We start from the raw sequence: 16945 nt of genomic DNA on the forward strand, positions 1-16945 counted from the left end.
GCACACGACTAGAAGCCCTCTTGCAGGGCACACGACACGGCTAGAACCCCTCTTGCAGGGCACACGACTAGAAGCCCTCTTGCAGGGCACATGGCAGGTTGCCCACTTGCAGGGTACTCGACTTGGGAGTCCACTTAGTGGGGCGCTGGCCACAACTCAGGAACACGGAAGGTTGCCCACTTGCAGGGCACACGGCAGGTTGCCCACTTGCAGGGCACTCGACTTGGGAGTCCACTTAGTGGGGCGCTGGCCGCAACTCAGGAACACGGCAGGTTGCCCACTTGCAGGGCACACGGCAGGTGGCCCACTTTTAGGGCACTCGACTTGGGAGTCCACTTAGTGGGGCGCTGGCCGCAACTCAGGAACACGGCAGGTTGCCCACTTGCAGGGCACACGGCAGGTTGCCCACTTGCAGGGTACTCGACTTGGGAGTCCACTTAGTGGGGCGCTGGCCGCAACTCAGGATCACGGCAGGAAAAAAAACAGGAACAGATCAGGAACAAATCAGGAACCAAAGCAGGAACAAATCAGGAACCAAACGTCAATGTCAAGGCCCAGACTGCAGGGCTGGGCAGGTTTATAAAGGTTGTCTTGATCATGTAATCAACTGCAGCTGGACCTGAAAATAAGTCAGAGTGGTTCTGAGTGGCAAGGGCGGCCACTAGTGGTTGAAAACATGAAATGAATGGCACAAAGTTTAACCAAGTCCATACAGCGAAGGGTGAACGTTACATAGCCCCACCGCAAGGAGCAGCCTCCGGATGCTCACAGACCTGTGGTCTCATCATCTTTCTTTGTGTCTGGGTCTTGGTCTCTGTGTCCACCACCAATTCCAGTATTGCAGGTATCCCCGCGGACTCCTTGTATTGGCCTTGTCATTCTGTCACGAACCGGGGGAGCAGGTATGATAGGAGCCCAGGTGCAGGGCATACGAGGGGCTCTGTCTGTACCCCACGATGCATGATGGCTTGGGGTTTGTACAGACAGGCGCAGGAAATAACTCAAAGACAGAAGATGCAGATTAAGAGTTGTATTGCATATGATGGTACAATATATATACAAAGAAAGTCACTTGGCTGGAAGCCCTCTGGTTGGGGCACACACGGCAGGAAGCCCTCTGGTTGGGGCACACACGGCAGGAAGCCCTCGGGTTGGAACACACGGCAGGAAGCCCTCGGGGTGGGGCACACACGGCAGGAAGCCCTCGGGGTGGGGCACACACGGCAGGAAGCCCTTGGGGTGGGGCACACACGGCAGGAAGCCCTCTTGCAGGGCACACGACTAGAAGCCCTCTTCCAGGGCACACGACTAGAGGCCCTCTTGCAGGGCACACGACTAGAGGCCCTCTTGCAGGGCACACAACTAGAGGCCCTCTTGCAGGGCACATGGCAGGTTGCCCACTTGCAGGGTACTCGACTTGGGAGTCCACTTAGTGGGGCGCTGGCCGCAACTCAGGATCACGGCAGGAAACAAAGCAGGAACAGATCAAGAACCAAATCAGGAACCAAATCAGGAACAAATCAGGAACAAATCAGGAACAAATCAGGAACAAATCAGGAACAAATCAGGAACAAATCAGGTAGTCCTCAAACGTCAATGTCAAGGCCCAGACTGCAGGGCTGGGCAGGTTTATAAAGGTTGTCTTGATCATGTAATCAACTACAGCTGGACCTGAAAATAAGTCAGAGTGGTTCTGAGTGGCAAGGGCGGCCACTAGTGGTTGAAAACATGAAATGAATGGCACAAAGTTTAACCAAGTCCATACAGCGAAGGGTGAACGTTACAGTAGACAGGGTTAGAACTATATTAGCATATTTTTTCAGTAAAATTTTTTTCCAATAAATAACAGTTACAATTTTTACAGTTATAACATTTGGGTAGAACAGATTGGGCAAATAGTTCTTAACTACCATTAAACTCTACATAGTGAAAAGTGTAATGAACATTAATAAAATCAATTGTTACTTTAATAATGCAAAGATACATAATATAGTGCACAATGAATTAGAAGTAAACTCTTTCATTTACTTTGTCATCTGTACACCATTCACCTGACTACACTACAGTTGTGCTCAAAAAGTTCCATTTGAGAATTGGTAATATATGTACATTTTTTAAAGAAAACATGAGTGAGCTGGCAAAACACAGAATGACACAATCATAAAACAAAACATGGCAACAAAGAAAACAATGAAATGACCATTGTTCAAAAGTCTGCATACCCTTAGTTCTTAATACTGTGTATTGCTCCATTTAGCATTAATGACAGCATGCAGCATTTTCTGATGACATCAGTTTTCACAAGATTCCCTGTGCCTTTAAAGCTCACATATCCCCAAACCATCAGCGAACCACCACCGTTCTTCAGAGTTCTTCAGTATTGTAACCAGGCTTTTTTGGGGGCATTGGCGCAGTAAAGGCTTTTTTCTGGGAACTCTACTATGCAGCTCATTTTTGTTCAAGTATCGTCGTATTGTGCTACTTGAAACAACCACATTGTATTTTTCTCCTGAGGTTACCTGTGGGTTTTTCTTTGTGTCCCAAACAATTCTTCTAGCAGTTGTGGCTGAAAGCTTTGTCTACCTGACTTTTCACTTCTTAATAAATGATTGAACAGTACTGACTGGTATTTCCAAGGCTTTGAATAACTTTTTATATCCTTTCCCATCTTTATGAGGCTCCATTACTTTGTTGCGCAGGTTTTTTGACAGTTATTTTCTGTTCCCCATGGTTCAGCATCTAGCCTGCTCAGTGCATCCACGTGAGAGCTAACAAACTCACTGGATATTTATATGCAGACACTAATTGCAATTAATTGAAATTATTCTTTAATTGCCATTTTAACCTGTGGGTGTGTGGGTGTCACCTTGCATGATCAGTCTTATTTTCAAACTCAATGCAAACATTTCGCAACTTCTGCCATGGTATGCAAACTGTATACTGTATACTGAGTATATTTTGTGAGATAGATACATTAACTGGTTTTATATTTTTATATTTATTTTTATTGTCAAGAATAGATTGAAAAATAAATGCTTCTTGAGAGGTGTCATTCCTGGAATTCAGTACTAAAATATGGCCCTACTGTCTCCTACTGCCAAACTGAAAAATGACTGTTTTTTGTTATGCTTCTGGTAGGATGTTTGTCACTGTGTGTCTTGCACAGTAATACACAGCAGTGTCCTCAGTTTTTAGACCAGTCATTTGTAAATATACTGTGTTCTTATTGTTGTCTCTGGATATTGTGAATCGCCCTTTAACCGAATCTTCATAGTATTTGCTGCTCCCATCATAGCTAATATAAGACACCCACTGTAACCCTTCTCCAGATGCCTGTCTAACCCAGTTCATGTGGTAATCACTGAATGTGAATCCTGATCCTGTACAGGACAGAGTGTGAGAGGCTCCAGGTTTTACCAGCACTGCATCTGACTGGACAAGCTGGACATCACTGTGAATTCCTGAAAGACATACATCAAATGACAGTTTTATTATTGTTATTATTATACTCTTGATTATAATATTTTAGAGATTTGTATTCTATTAACTGCTATAATCAAATTGAATAAACTGCAGTCTCTTTCGAGTGATCTTACCTGAAAGACGTGTAATAGATACTAACATCCACAAAAAGACCCTCATATTAGTTGCCGAGTTGCTATCAGGTCTAAAAATTCAGTAATAAACAGCTCCAGCTCAGGAAACACTACTTCCCCTGCTTTATCTGGAAGAGGAAGATATTTTACATACAGAGCAAATTTGGTTACTGTATTTGCATAATTTTGGAGACCTACTTATAAATAACTGTTCATTACAGCTTTTTTATGTTATTGTTTTAAAAGTATTAAAAAGTGATAAGTAATTTGGATAAGTAATTACATTTCTTGTAACATTAACAGTATTATTAGATAAAGGGAGAGTTGGAAATGTGGGTAATTAGCAATTGTTCCCTGGGCTACTCTGATTTTAAGTTTAACCTAACACTTTTACATGTGTACTAATTGTAATCCCATATAACTCCAACAGGAGGCGTAGGTCATCAGTAACTAGAGGAATTTTTACCCAAGATAATTTTTTATAGTCCCTTTTGAATAAATGTGTGTGAGACAGGCTATATAGCACTTACTGAACATATTGGTGTTTCAGTTGTTTGGCGGTATTATATTACTGGACCTCTTGGTTTCCATGAGTTAATGCTCTTGCATTTTCATGTTAGGAATAAGAGAATATTATAAAATAATGTAAAACACATTTTCACATACTGTATGTATATATACTGTATATTAGACTTATGCATTAGTTTTTGTACAAACTTTATTTTTAATGAAAACTTCCTGTTTCATGCGCTCGTACCAATCAATGATAACGAAGGCAATCTCAGATTAAACAAACTGCAGAAGTGCCGAGAATGCATTATGATTCCCCATTACAAGCCCTACCTTCCATGACCAACCCGCGTCCTCTGGGTCCCGACGGGGGTCGGCACCACCGCGTCCTAGGCCACACCCCCAGCCTCACACACCACGAGGTGCGAGTGCCTCCGTGGTGCGGTCGACAAGGGGGTGCGTCCGGACGTCGACACTGGGCGCTCTCCATTGGTGGGGGTTGTGGGGGTGATCCCCTAGTTAAGCACTAACTCTGTTAGTGCTATGGTGGGGGGTGGAGCCAGCTGACGTTGAGGGGGCGGGTTTGGGTTTTGTAAACCCATAAAACCCTTGCTCTGATGGTGGTAGGTGCTTGTGTTAAGCTCCTACGAGTATTTGCTCCCTTTCACATTTTTCGGAACTACAGTCCTTTCTGGTTTTTGTACTTCGGCTTGTCTTTTAGATTATCCTGCTCTCTCCTACCCTGAACTCTGGTTGTTTACCGACTCCGCTTTTGCCTAACCTAACTGTGCCTGCCACCCTGCCATTGGTCTCCAGCGCATCCCCACAAGGACCTGACAGGACTGTGTGTAGGCGGGTAAATATCAATGACTGATAGGTAGAAGTAGCCAAACAAACTGGGAGGTGGTCTCATTAATGGCTGTGATTGATGGGTCCAACAACCTGTGGGAATTTTTCTTTTTTTTTTTTCACGCTGGCCAATCAGCATTTACAAGGGGAAGGGACAAGCATTAGAGATATACAGTATCACACAAAAGTGTGTACATCCCTCACATGTTTGTAAATATTTTATTATATCTTTTCATGTGACAACACTGAAGAAATTACACTCTGCTACAATGTTCACAAGCGGTGAGTGTACAGCCTTTATAACAGCGTACATTTACTGTCCGCTCAAAATAACTCAACACACAGCCATTAATGTCTAAACCTTGGCAACAAAAGTGAGTACATCCCAAAGTGGAAATGTCCAAATTGGGGCCAATTAGCCATTTCCCCTCCCCGGTGTCATGTGACTCATTACTGTTAATGTGGAGCAGGTATGTTAAATTGATGTTATCGCTCTTACACTCTCTCATACTGGTCACTGGAAGCTCAACATGGCACCTCATAGCAAAGTACTCTCTGAGGATCTGAAAAAAAGAATTGTTGCTCTACATAAATATGACCTAGGCTATAAGAAGATTGCCAAGACCCTAAAATGGTCGGCAAGACCATACAGTGGTTTAACAGGCCAGGTTCCACTCAGAACAGGCCTCGCCATGGTCGACCAAAGAAGTTGAGTGCACTTGCTCAGCGTCATATCCAGAGGTTGTCTCTGGGAAATAGATGTATGAGTGCTGCCAGCATTTCTGCAGAGGTTGAAGGGGTTACCTTTATTGGATGTGCTTAAAAAAAGGGTGTGTGTCCTAATCCCCGGCTAGCTTATTACTTCCAGTATGGGGACATAAAGCTAGTAAATAGTTAAGTTGTATATAGTATTCCTCAATAGCTGAAACGTAATCGCCACACTATCTAAGCTTCTCGCAATACAATGACGGATGATACCGTATTGGCTCGGATATAGGCCGCCCCCGTATATAGGCCGCACCCTAAAAGTTTGGTGCTTTTTTAAAGAAAAAGTTTTTTTTCTTTAAAAAAGCACCAAATAAACATGCAGCCACTCTGTCCTCCCCCCCCCGAGATATGCTGCCACTCTGTCCCCCCCCCGAGATATGCTGCCACTCTGTCCCTCCCCCCGAGATATGCTGCTACTCTGTCCTCCCCCCCGAGATATGCTGCCACTCTGTCCCCCCAACCTATGCTGCCACTCTGTCCTCCCCCCGAGATATGCTGCCACTCTGCCCCCCCCCCGACTTACCAGAGCAGACTCCCGGGTGTCTTGCGGGGCCGGAGGGGGACATCTATGCACACCGTGTATACAACTCCCGGTGCCAGCACTCAGCGGAAGTGCCGGCACCGGAAGTTGTATACGCGTATTGCGTAGATGTCTTCCGCCGGCCCTGCAAGATACCCGGGAGTCTGCGCTGGTAAGTCGGGGGGGGGGTCTGGTTGGGTGATGTAAAATGCATCATGCGGACGTTCACCGGCAGCGGCGCATCGCCGCTGCCGGTGAACGTCCACGCGATGCGCTTAGACAACCTCCCGTGCCGGCACCCCCTCCGTGGGAAGTGCTGGCGGGGAGGCTGTCTGAGCATATCAGACAGTAGGATACAGGTCCCCTGCACCGCTGCGGGGGATCTGTATCCTGACCCCACTGCCTGCCCGGCGCCCGGGACTGCATGTCCCGGGCGTCGGGCGCTAGACCCCGAATATAGGCCGCACCCCCACTTTAAAGACTTAAAGTGGGGGAAAAAAGTGCGGCCTATATTCGGGCCAATACGGTAATTCCTTACTTTTTCTTGGCTGCCTTTATCCATATTAGAATGCGTCATTGTATCACAAGGAGCTTAGAAAGTGTGGTGATTTAGTTTCAGCTATTATTTCTATTCTTTTTTCCTCCTCCTACTCCCCATTTTCTGTGTATTTTTTTTTCTAATTTTAATTTACATGAATGTCTTTTTTAACTGCTACTTAATACTATACAACATTGTCAGTTTGATGTTTTATTATCTTTAATGTTCAGTTTGAACATTATAATGTATTTAACAAATGCAATGTTACTAATTTTGCGAAAAACAAAAAACACATATATGACTGTACCTGTATACACAATGTTAGCATATTTCTTCAGTTAAAAAAAACCCAGTGTTTCCAGTAATACAGTTACAATTTTTACAGTTATAACATGTGGGTAGAATAGATTGTCGGAATGGTTCTTTTCTGCCATTAAATTCTATATAGTGAAAAGTGTAATGAACATTTAATAAAATTAATTGTTACTTAAATGGTGCAAAGATATTTTTTATAGTGCACAATGAATTAGTAAACTCTATAATTTGCTTTGTCATCTGTTCCCTGACTACATTAAAAATTCCCTCAAATAAATATGTCACAGGTTGACTGAATATATTTTCAGAGATAGATATGCTTGCTGATTTTTTATTTTTATATTCATTTTTAGTGTCAGGAATGGATTGAAAAATTAAATGCATTTTGGGAGGTGTAATCCATGGTATTCAGTACTAAAATATGGCCCTACTGTCCCCTACTGCCAAAGTGAAAAAAAAAAAAGACTGCTTTTTGTTATGCTTCTGATGGGATGTTTGTCACTGTGTCTCTTGCACAGTAATACACAGCAGTGTCCTCAGTTTTCAGACTCGTCATTTGTAAATATACTGTGTTCTTATTGTTGTCTCTAGATATTGTGAATCTTTCTTTTACTGAATCTTCATAGTATTTGCTGCCCCCGCTTGAGCTAATAGCAGAGACCCACTGTAACCCCCCTCTAGGTGCCTGTCTAACCCAGTGCATCGCATAACTACTGAATGTGAATCCTGAGGCTGTACAGGACAGAGTGTGAGAGGCTCCAGGTTTTACCAGCACTGGGTCTGACTGGACAAGCTGGACATCACCGTGAATTCCTGAAAAACATAGATTGAATAACAGTTTTATTATTGTGATTATTATTCTCTCTGATTATAATATATTAGAGATTTCTATTTCATAAACAACTATTATTTACTTCTGTGTTACAGTCAAATAGAATAAACTGCAGTATCTTTGGAGTGATCTTACCTGATAGACATGTAATTGATATTAACAGCCACAAAAATACCCTCATATTAGTTGCCGAGTTGCTATCTGGTCTGCAAATTCAGTAAGGAACAGTTGTAGCTCATGAAACACTATCTTCCCCTGCTTTATCTGGAGGTGGAAGATATGTTACATACAGAGAAAATTTGCTTACTTTATTTGCATAGTATTAGAGACCTACTTATAAATAAATGTGCATTACAGCTTTTTTTTGTATGTTATTGTTTTAAAAGTATTTAATGGTGTTAACAGTATAATTAGATAATGGAGGGCCAAAAATGTAGGTAGTTGGCAATTGTTCCCTGGGCTACTCTGATTTTAAGTTTAACCTAACACTTTTACATGTGTACTAATTGTAATCCCATATAACTCCAACAGGAGGCGTAGAGCATCAAGAACTACAGGAATTATTTTTACCCAATGTCACGCAGACACGTGTAGTACATACATGCACCTGCTACCTGATAGAGATGGTATGGCCATCTTTCTTTTTAAAGAAAAAAAAGACATTAGTGGAATGGTAAAACAGTATTTTACCTAATACACAAAAATACATGTATTTTTACATTTTTGGGATCTATTATGCAGTTAGTCAGCATATGTAATATACAAACAGAAATTTGGAAAACCAATAGCCATTTTAAGGTCCCCCTCCTTAATTCATAATGCACCTTACTTATAGATATGCCACCCCCCAGACTTACCAATGCACCCCCAGACTCCCTGGTGTCTAGCTGGGGCCGGCCGGTGGACATCTCCGTGATGTGCTTAGACAACCTCCGCTGCAGGCACTTCCACCGGGGCTTCTATGGTGGAGCATCAGAAGGTTATGTCACACCGGTGCTCTACCATAGAAGCCCCGGCTGAATTGCCGGAAGCAGAGGTTGTCTATGCACATTGCGCCGATTGCGGCTAAATAAAAGAAACTAAAACACGCACCCAGAACTGCATGTCCCAGGCGATACGAATTGCGCATCCCTGCACTAAACCTTGATTATAGGCTGCACCCCCACTTAAAGACTTAAAGTGGGGGGGAAAGTGCGGCCTTTATTCGGGCAAATCCAAAATAAAGAAGCAGAGACTCAGCACTCAAATGGTGAGGTGAGTTTATTTCACACAGGCAACGTTTCATCACCCAGGTCACCTTACCATTTGAGTGCTGAGCCTCTGCTTCTTTATTTTGGATTTATTGAAGGACTTGGTGGTACCCTGGCTCGTGCACCATCTCACAACTGAGTGCTGTATTCCAACCTTTTTTCTGTATATTCGGGCAAATACGATATACCGTATTTTCTCGATTATAAGACGAGGTTTTTTTCAGAGCAAATGCTCTGAAAAATATCCCTCATCTTATAATCGGGGTCGTCTTATAATCAGACCTCAAATAGGTCTGACTATGAGACGACTAAGATCCAGATTCCCCGCAGCTGCAGGGGACCTGGATCCTCCTGTCTACCCCCCCGCCCCACTTACCGGTACTTTTGAGTCCCCAGTGTGTAGCTGGGGCAGCGTGTAGATGTCCACGCGATTCGCGTAGACAACTTCCGCTGCAGCAGGAAGGAGGTGTGGCTAGCAACGGGGGTTGTCTGCGTCCATCGCGCAGACCTTCCCCGGCTGTCAGAGATCAGAGTTCCCCGCACCGGTGCCAGTGAAGGTCTGCGCGATTGATGCAGACAACCCCCGCTGCTAGCCACGCCTCCTTCCGGCGTCAGCGTAAGTGCGTGGGATCTATACGCTGCCCCGGCTACATGACAGGGAAGTCAGAAGCACTGGTAAGTTGGGGGGGCCGGGGGAGTGTTAAATGGGGGGCATAAGGCATTTCTGGAGGCAGAGTGCTCTGTGAAATGCCTTTTAACCCTCTATACGCCACTCTGCCTCCTGAATGCCTTAGATGAATTATCATTTACTGGTAAACTTTTTTCCTATAGGGTCATCTTATATTCAGGCTTTTTCTTTTTTTCCTAAATTAATATTCAGATTTGGGGGGTCGTCTTATAATCATGGTCATCTTATAATCGAGCAAATATGGTATTATCTTCTAAATATACACGGGCAAGCTAGTGTATATATAAACCAATTTATCAACTGTACCACTCCTTTTTGTTGTATTTTTGTTTATTTACCCATGATCCACGATTTATGTGGGATGTACCCAGAGGCTTTTAAAAGAAAGGATGGCAGAACATAATTCTGTTATTCTAAATGTTCTCAAAATTGTGGGCACAGATAAGGATAAGCAAAATGCCATGACCGTACATTATCATATGGCTTGCCACGGCTCTCTTGCTAGGGGGTTAGAATCTATACCCATACAAAAGCAAGGGAGAGATAGGGTTAAAGCCCTCTTAAGGTGCAAACCTTTTTGGATTTGCGAATTAATAGTGCTACATAATGAAAATAACTCTGTAGGTTTAAACAGAGAAGTAACTTGGCCTGTGGTTTTGTAGAATGTAGTATTGTTGTATTTTTGGACTATTACATTTTGTATTGTAGTTTTGGGGGGGAGTGAATATAAATTGCCTTATTCAGTCATTTATGTTTATGTATCACCTTGAAGATGGCGTATGAACATTTAAACCGTTTGGTGTTATGATTGCCATTTAAATTACCACCCTGGTTTATCTACAAGTTCTGTGCTATGGCGCATTCTTTGGCGAGCACTTTTCAGTGAATTGTTTATTCAGTCAATACACCGTTGAATTGAGATACATAATATTCAGCAGACACGTGAAGCTCCTCTACACTCTGCTCTCATATTGGTGAGGGCTATTTTGTTGCTTACCCAGTGGAGTAGAGCACTGTCATTATTTCCATTTACCTTCTATTTCATGTGGTCCGGTGAATTGTTTCATTGTTATTACTTGAAGAAATATGCCATAGGACTGTTTGAATATATTTTCAGAGGCAGATACATGTATGCTAATTTTATATTTTTATACTTAGCTTTTAATGTAAATAATTAAACAAAGTGGAAAGACTTCTTGAGAGGTGAAATGGCTGGTATACAGTACTATAATATGCTCATGCTGCCCCCTGTTGCCAGGCTGAAGACAGAAAGGACTAATTTATGTTCTGCTTCTGGTGAGATGTTTTTCACTGTGTCTCTTGCACAGTAATACACAGCAGTGTCCTCAGTTTTCAGACTCGTCATTTGTAAATATACTGTGTTCTTATTGTTGTCTCTGGAGATTGTGAATCGTCCTGTAACTGAATCTTCATAGTATTTGCTGCCCCCATCTGAGCTAATAGTAGAGACCCACTGTAACCCTCCTTTCGGTGCCTGTCTAACCCAGTTCATCCAGTAATCACTGAATGTGAATCCTGAGGCTGTACAGGACAGAGTGTGAGAGGCTCCAGGTTTTACCAGCACTGGGTCTGACTGGACAAGCTGGACATCACCGTGAATTCCTGAAAGACATACATTAAAATATTTTAGAGATTTGTATTTCAGGAACAGTTATGTTTCCCTCACATATTACAGTCAAACAGAATAAATCACAGTATATTTGCATTATCTTACCTGATAGACACATAATTGATATGAACAGCCATAAAAATACCCTCATATTAGCTGCCAAGTTGCTATCAGGTCTGAAAATTCAGTAATGAATAGTTCTAGCTCAGGAAACACTACTTCCCCTGCTTTATCTGGAGGTGGAAGATATGTTACATACAGGGGTAATTTGGTTACCTTATTTGCATAATTTTGCAGACATGTTTATAAATAAATGTTCATTTAAACCCTTACATGTTTAATGTTATTGCCTTAAAAGCATTAAGTAATTTAATTGAAGAGGGTCAAGCAACAAGTTGGAATCCAGAAACTTAGTTAATTGGGTATAAACAATTCTTTCAAGTAGCTTGGAGGTGAAAGGAAATAGAGAGATGGGACGATAAATGGAGAGATCAGTCGGGTCAAGGGAAGACTCTTTCAAGATAGGAGTAATAGTAGCATGCTTGAAGGAGGATGGGACAGATCCAGTAGTGAGGGAGAGGTTGAAGATATGAGCTAGAGTAGGGACAAGGGTAGATGAAAGAGACTGGGTGAGATGGGGAGGGACAAGGGGGCATGTGGTTGGACAAGAGGAAAGAAGAAGAGCATGTATATCCTCTTCAGTGACAGCAGAGAAATGAGTTAATGTAATGATGGCAGAAAAGGTCAGTGCAGGCCCGGACTGGGACAAAAAAATAAGCCGGGGCATTTAAGACTGAGCAGCCCATTTTCATTTATTTATTTTTTGTTAAACCAAATTCTGACAAATTTAATATACAATTTCTTGTTGTCTGTTAGTTCTATTTCAGCATGCTTTTGTCACTGTAATCAATTAGCATTACAAAAATATATAATAAATGAATCATAACGTCATGCAATTTCTAAAGTGCTATATCTTTAATGAAAGATTCAAAACAGGAACTAATCTTTGACCATTTAGTTGGTACTTAGAAAAAAAACTAGTGGCAGTGTGGCACTCCTTGGGCCTTGGCTGGTCAGATCACCCTCACGACGAGTGAGTCTGTCAGTCACAGACTCACAGCACAGCAGGGAAGAAACTCAGACCACCCCAACTGAATTGTGGCGCTCAGCAAATCCTCTAGGCGGAGCAATGTGACTAAAAAAAGTCATCATACACGGGACCCCTGAAGCCACAATTTAGTGCCACTAATCCTTTTTAATAAGATATGCAGATTGAAATAGAGTAAATAACACAATACCTTTACTTTTGCTCTCACTGATTTCTGGGCCTAGAATGTTTTGTCCTCTGAAGTCACTACAAATTCAGGAGGGCGTGCTATCTCTGGATAAGTAAAAATTAAATAGTTCAATTTATTCCTACAGAAAGTAAAGGGCTAGAAAACAGATGACTAAATACACACCAGGACAGGCTCTGCCACCCATACACACACACAAGGACAGACTCTGCCACACCGACACCCAAACACACACAGCAGGACAGGCTGTGCCACACCGACACACACCAGGAGAGGTTCTGCCACATCGACACCCAAACACACACACACACACAAGGACAGGCTCTGCCACACCGACACCCACACACACACACACACACACACACACACACCAGGACAGGCCCTGCCACACCGACACCCACACACACACACCAGGACAGGCTCTGCCACACTGACACCCAAACACCAGGACAGGCTCTGCCACACTGACACCCGCATCCGGAGGGTTTCCACGGACGGTTTCCCTTTGGTATTGATTTATGTGATGCCCGCAGCTGGCCCTCTCGTGTTTATTGATGCTGCCAGCCCCACGTGTATTTGTGCACTCCAGAGAGCCCCCCATTGTGTATTTATGCCCACAGCCAGCCCCACATTGTATATTTATCCCACCAGACATCCCCACTTTAGTATTGATTTATGTGATGCCCCAGCCAGCTCCTGCTTGTTAATTAATGCCCCCACACCCTTGCGTATTGCCGACATCCAGCCCCACATTGTGTTTTTATGCCATCCCCCCCTTTAGTATCAAATCAGATCTGGCACCCATACCTGCCTAGGACCCAGATGGGAAGAATAGGACTTGCCATCTTTGCCCCCAAAACAGCTTGCCTGTGGCATTTTTGCCACCAAAACTGCCTACTTGTGGCATTTTTGCCACCAAAACTGCCTGCCTGTGGCATCTTTGCCCCCTTACACATCCATGCTATAACACACACATATTCATTCACTCGTTCACAAATATTTATTCACTAATTCACAGATAATCATTCACTCATTCAGATATTCATTCATACATTGATACTCATTAATTCCCTTATTCAGATACTCATTTATATGTACTCATTCACAAACATTCATTCACTCACTCCTTCACAGATACTCGTTAATTCACTCACTCAATCCTTCATACAGCCTCCCTCACCCCCTTACCTGAACTGAAGATGTACGTGCCGCTCGCAGACTTCTGCGAACAACCTGTTCTACTGCACACAGGAAGCAGATGTGCAGCAGGGTCATGTGACGTACGTGACGTACGTAACGTGACTCTGTTGGATTCCTGCGTCCCCCTGGCAGTAGAAGAGACGCTGCTCAAACACGTCTGCCAGGTAAGTAGCAGGCCCCTGCGGAATTGATCGTGGGGGCTGCCTGGTCGCAGTTGCTGCCCGGTCGCAGTTGCCCCTTTTGCCCTGCGTTAAGGACGACCGTAGAGGCTGCATAGGCCCAGTCAGTCCGGTCCTGACTGGGCCTATTTTAAGGTAGGGGCCTGGAGCTGCAGCTCCATCAGCCCCTACGTCAATCTGGCCCGGGGCAGTGGGTCAGTGGATAGGGGCGCAAAGTCAGAGGGAGGGTGATAGCAGGGTGGTGACTGTGCAGATATGTCATCTCTGATAGTTTGAATTTTAGCATTGAAGTATGTGGCAAAGTCAGATGCATTAAGGTTAGAGGAGGGGTAGCAGGGATCGGTCGAAGCAGGGAATTGAAAGTATTAAGGAGTCGTTTAGTGTTGTGAGGCAGGGAGGAGATGAGGGGGGTGAAGTAGGTTTCTTTAGCAAAGTTGAGAGCAGAGTAGTAGGAACGTAGCATTCATTTATAGTGCAAAAAGTCAGACATGGAATGAGACTTTTGCCAACTATGTTCAGCAGTGCGGGAACATCGTCGTAGGTGTTGGGTTACAGTGGTGTGCCAGGGTTGGAAGCGTGAACGTCGTGAGGAGCGAGTAGTAACTGGTGCTACATGTTCAAGAGCAGATGTGAGAGTGGAGTTATATACAGAGGTAGCGTTGTTAGGGCACGCCATGTTTGAGATAGGAGAGAGCAGAAGGAATAAATTGATTACTGTGTGAACGATACGGTTAATTGGTGTCACTGTATGAATGATAATTACCGTATTTGCTCGATTATAAGACAAGGGGTCGTCTTATAATCGGACCTCAAATAGTTCTGACTATGAGACGATCCAGATCCCTCCTGTCTCCCCCCGCCCTACTTACCGGTACTTCTGAGTCCCCGGTGTGTAGCTGGGGCAGCGTGTAGATGTCTACACAATTCGCGTAGACAACTTCCGCTGCAGCAGGAAGGAGGCGTGGCTAGCAGCGGGGGTTGTCTGCGTCCATCGCGCAGACCTTACCCGGCTGTCAGAGATCAGAGTTCCCCTCACCGGTGCCGGCCTCCTTCCGGCTGCAGCGTAAATGCCTTATGCCCCCCATTTAACACTCCCCCCCCCTACACACACACACTTACCGGTGCTTCTGACTTCCCTGTCATGTAGACCTATTTATCAATAACTGTTCATTTAGTTATACTATAGTAAAATCAATCATTCAATTTTAACGTTATTATCTTAAAAGCATTACGTAACTAAATTTCTAGCAACGTTAACAGTGTAATGAGACCACGGGTACTGGACTTCTGGGCAGTTAGCAATTGTCCACTGGGCTACTCTGATTTGAAGTTTAGCTTAGCACCTTATTGCCATTATTAAATATTGTTGAAATCACTCAATAGAGCTTGTTTAGTGGAAGGGCATTCTTCATAGAGTATTATGTAATTGAATTATATGAGCATATTAAATAAAAAATATCTGTAATTTGCTCTTGAATCTGATATTGACTTCAATGGTAAATGGCAATATCTGTGATATTGTTATTGAACATCACCAGTGGAGCCTTGGGGATGCTTTGCAAGCTGTTTACACTGTGCTAGTAAATTTAACATGGCTTCAGACACAGTTAATGTATTCAGTCGAAAATAATATGTGCAGACTAGGGGTAGCCCAGATTTTTATATATAACAGCTCCTAACTGTTCAACCAACTGTCTAAACTAGATTTACAATCATCCTTAATGGTCTTAAAAATACAATAATATATAGCTTCTTAAGGTAACACAGCCAGATATTGGAAGTAAGACACTAAAAAAAAGGTTGAACATTCTTGAAAGTAATTATGTCAGGATGCCAACCGATCTAGCAGTGGCGGAACTACTGGGGTCGCAGGGGTCGCGACTGCGACCGGGCCCTGGAGTTCTGCCAGTCAGGGGTGCCCAAGGGGTGCCGAGCGGTCGTTTTCAGCAACCGCTCGGCACCCCTTGGGCACCCCTGACTGACAGAAATCCAGGATGCATTTGCTCCCCACCGTCGCCTCCGCCTGCCTCAGCGCTGCCCAGAGTGCAGTGTTAGGAGGGTGAGGCGTTTGTCTTGGGTGCCGGCGCTTCACACTGAGCGCCGGCATATGACGTCATAAGCCAGCGCTCAGCAGTGAAGCGCCGGCACTCGAGACAAACGCCTCACGCTCCCAACACAGGAGTTGACGGTAAGTGACCTACAAAGGGGGAGGAGGGAGGGAGAGGGTAGATCGTGAGAAGGGGGGGTGGGGAGAGGGTAGATCGTGAGAAAGGGGGGGTAGGGAGGGAAAGGGTAGATCGTGAGAAGGGGGGGTAGGGAGGGAGAGGGTAGATCGTGAGAAGGGGGTAGGGAGGGAGAGGGTAGATCGTGAGAAGGGGGGGTAGGGAGGGATAGGGTAGATCGTGAGAAGGGGGGGTAGGGAGGGAGAGGGTAGATTGTGAGAAGGGGGGTAGGGAGGGAGAGGGTAAATTGTGAGAAGGGGTAGGGAGGGAGAGGGTAGATCATGAGGGGGGGTTAAGGAGGGAGATTGTGAGAAGGGGGGGAGGGAAAGGGGAGACTGTGAGAAGAGGGGGTAGGGAGGGAGAGGGGAGACTGTGAGAAGAGGGGGAAGGGAGGGAGAGGGGAGACTGTGAGAAGGGGGTAGGGAGGGAGAGGGTAGATCGTGAAAAGGGGGGTTAGTGAGAAAGGGATAGATGGGTTGGGGGGGGCTTAACAGATTCTCGCACCGGGGCCCTGAGGTTTCTAGTTACGCCCCTGCGATCTAGATTAGGTCGT

At 44.4% G+C, this 16945-nt stretch overlaps 1 protein-coding gene across 1 annotated transcript in view; it reads right to left on the reverse strand.

Moving 5' to 3' along the window:
• LOC128504467 (uncharacterized) overlaps positions 1 to 16945 on the reverse strand; it is a 145850-nt gene that overhangs the window by 117922 nt on the left and 10983 nt on the right. The window contains exon 2 of the mRNA XM_053474558.1: positions 11170 to 11489. Coding sequence (XP_053330533.1) covers positions 11170 to 11489 — 320 coding nt within the window. The remainder of the gene's footprint in view (positions 1 to 11169; positions 11490 to 16945) is intronic.

This window comes from Spea bombifrons, chromosome 1, assembly GCF_027358695.1.
Source record: "Spea bombifrons isolate aSpeBom1 chromosome 1, aSpeBom1.2.pri, whole genome shotgun sequence".
Taxonomy (NCBI): domain Eukaryota; kingdom Metazoa; phylum Chordata; class Amphibia; order Anura; family Pelobatidae; genus Spea; species Spea bombifrons.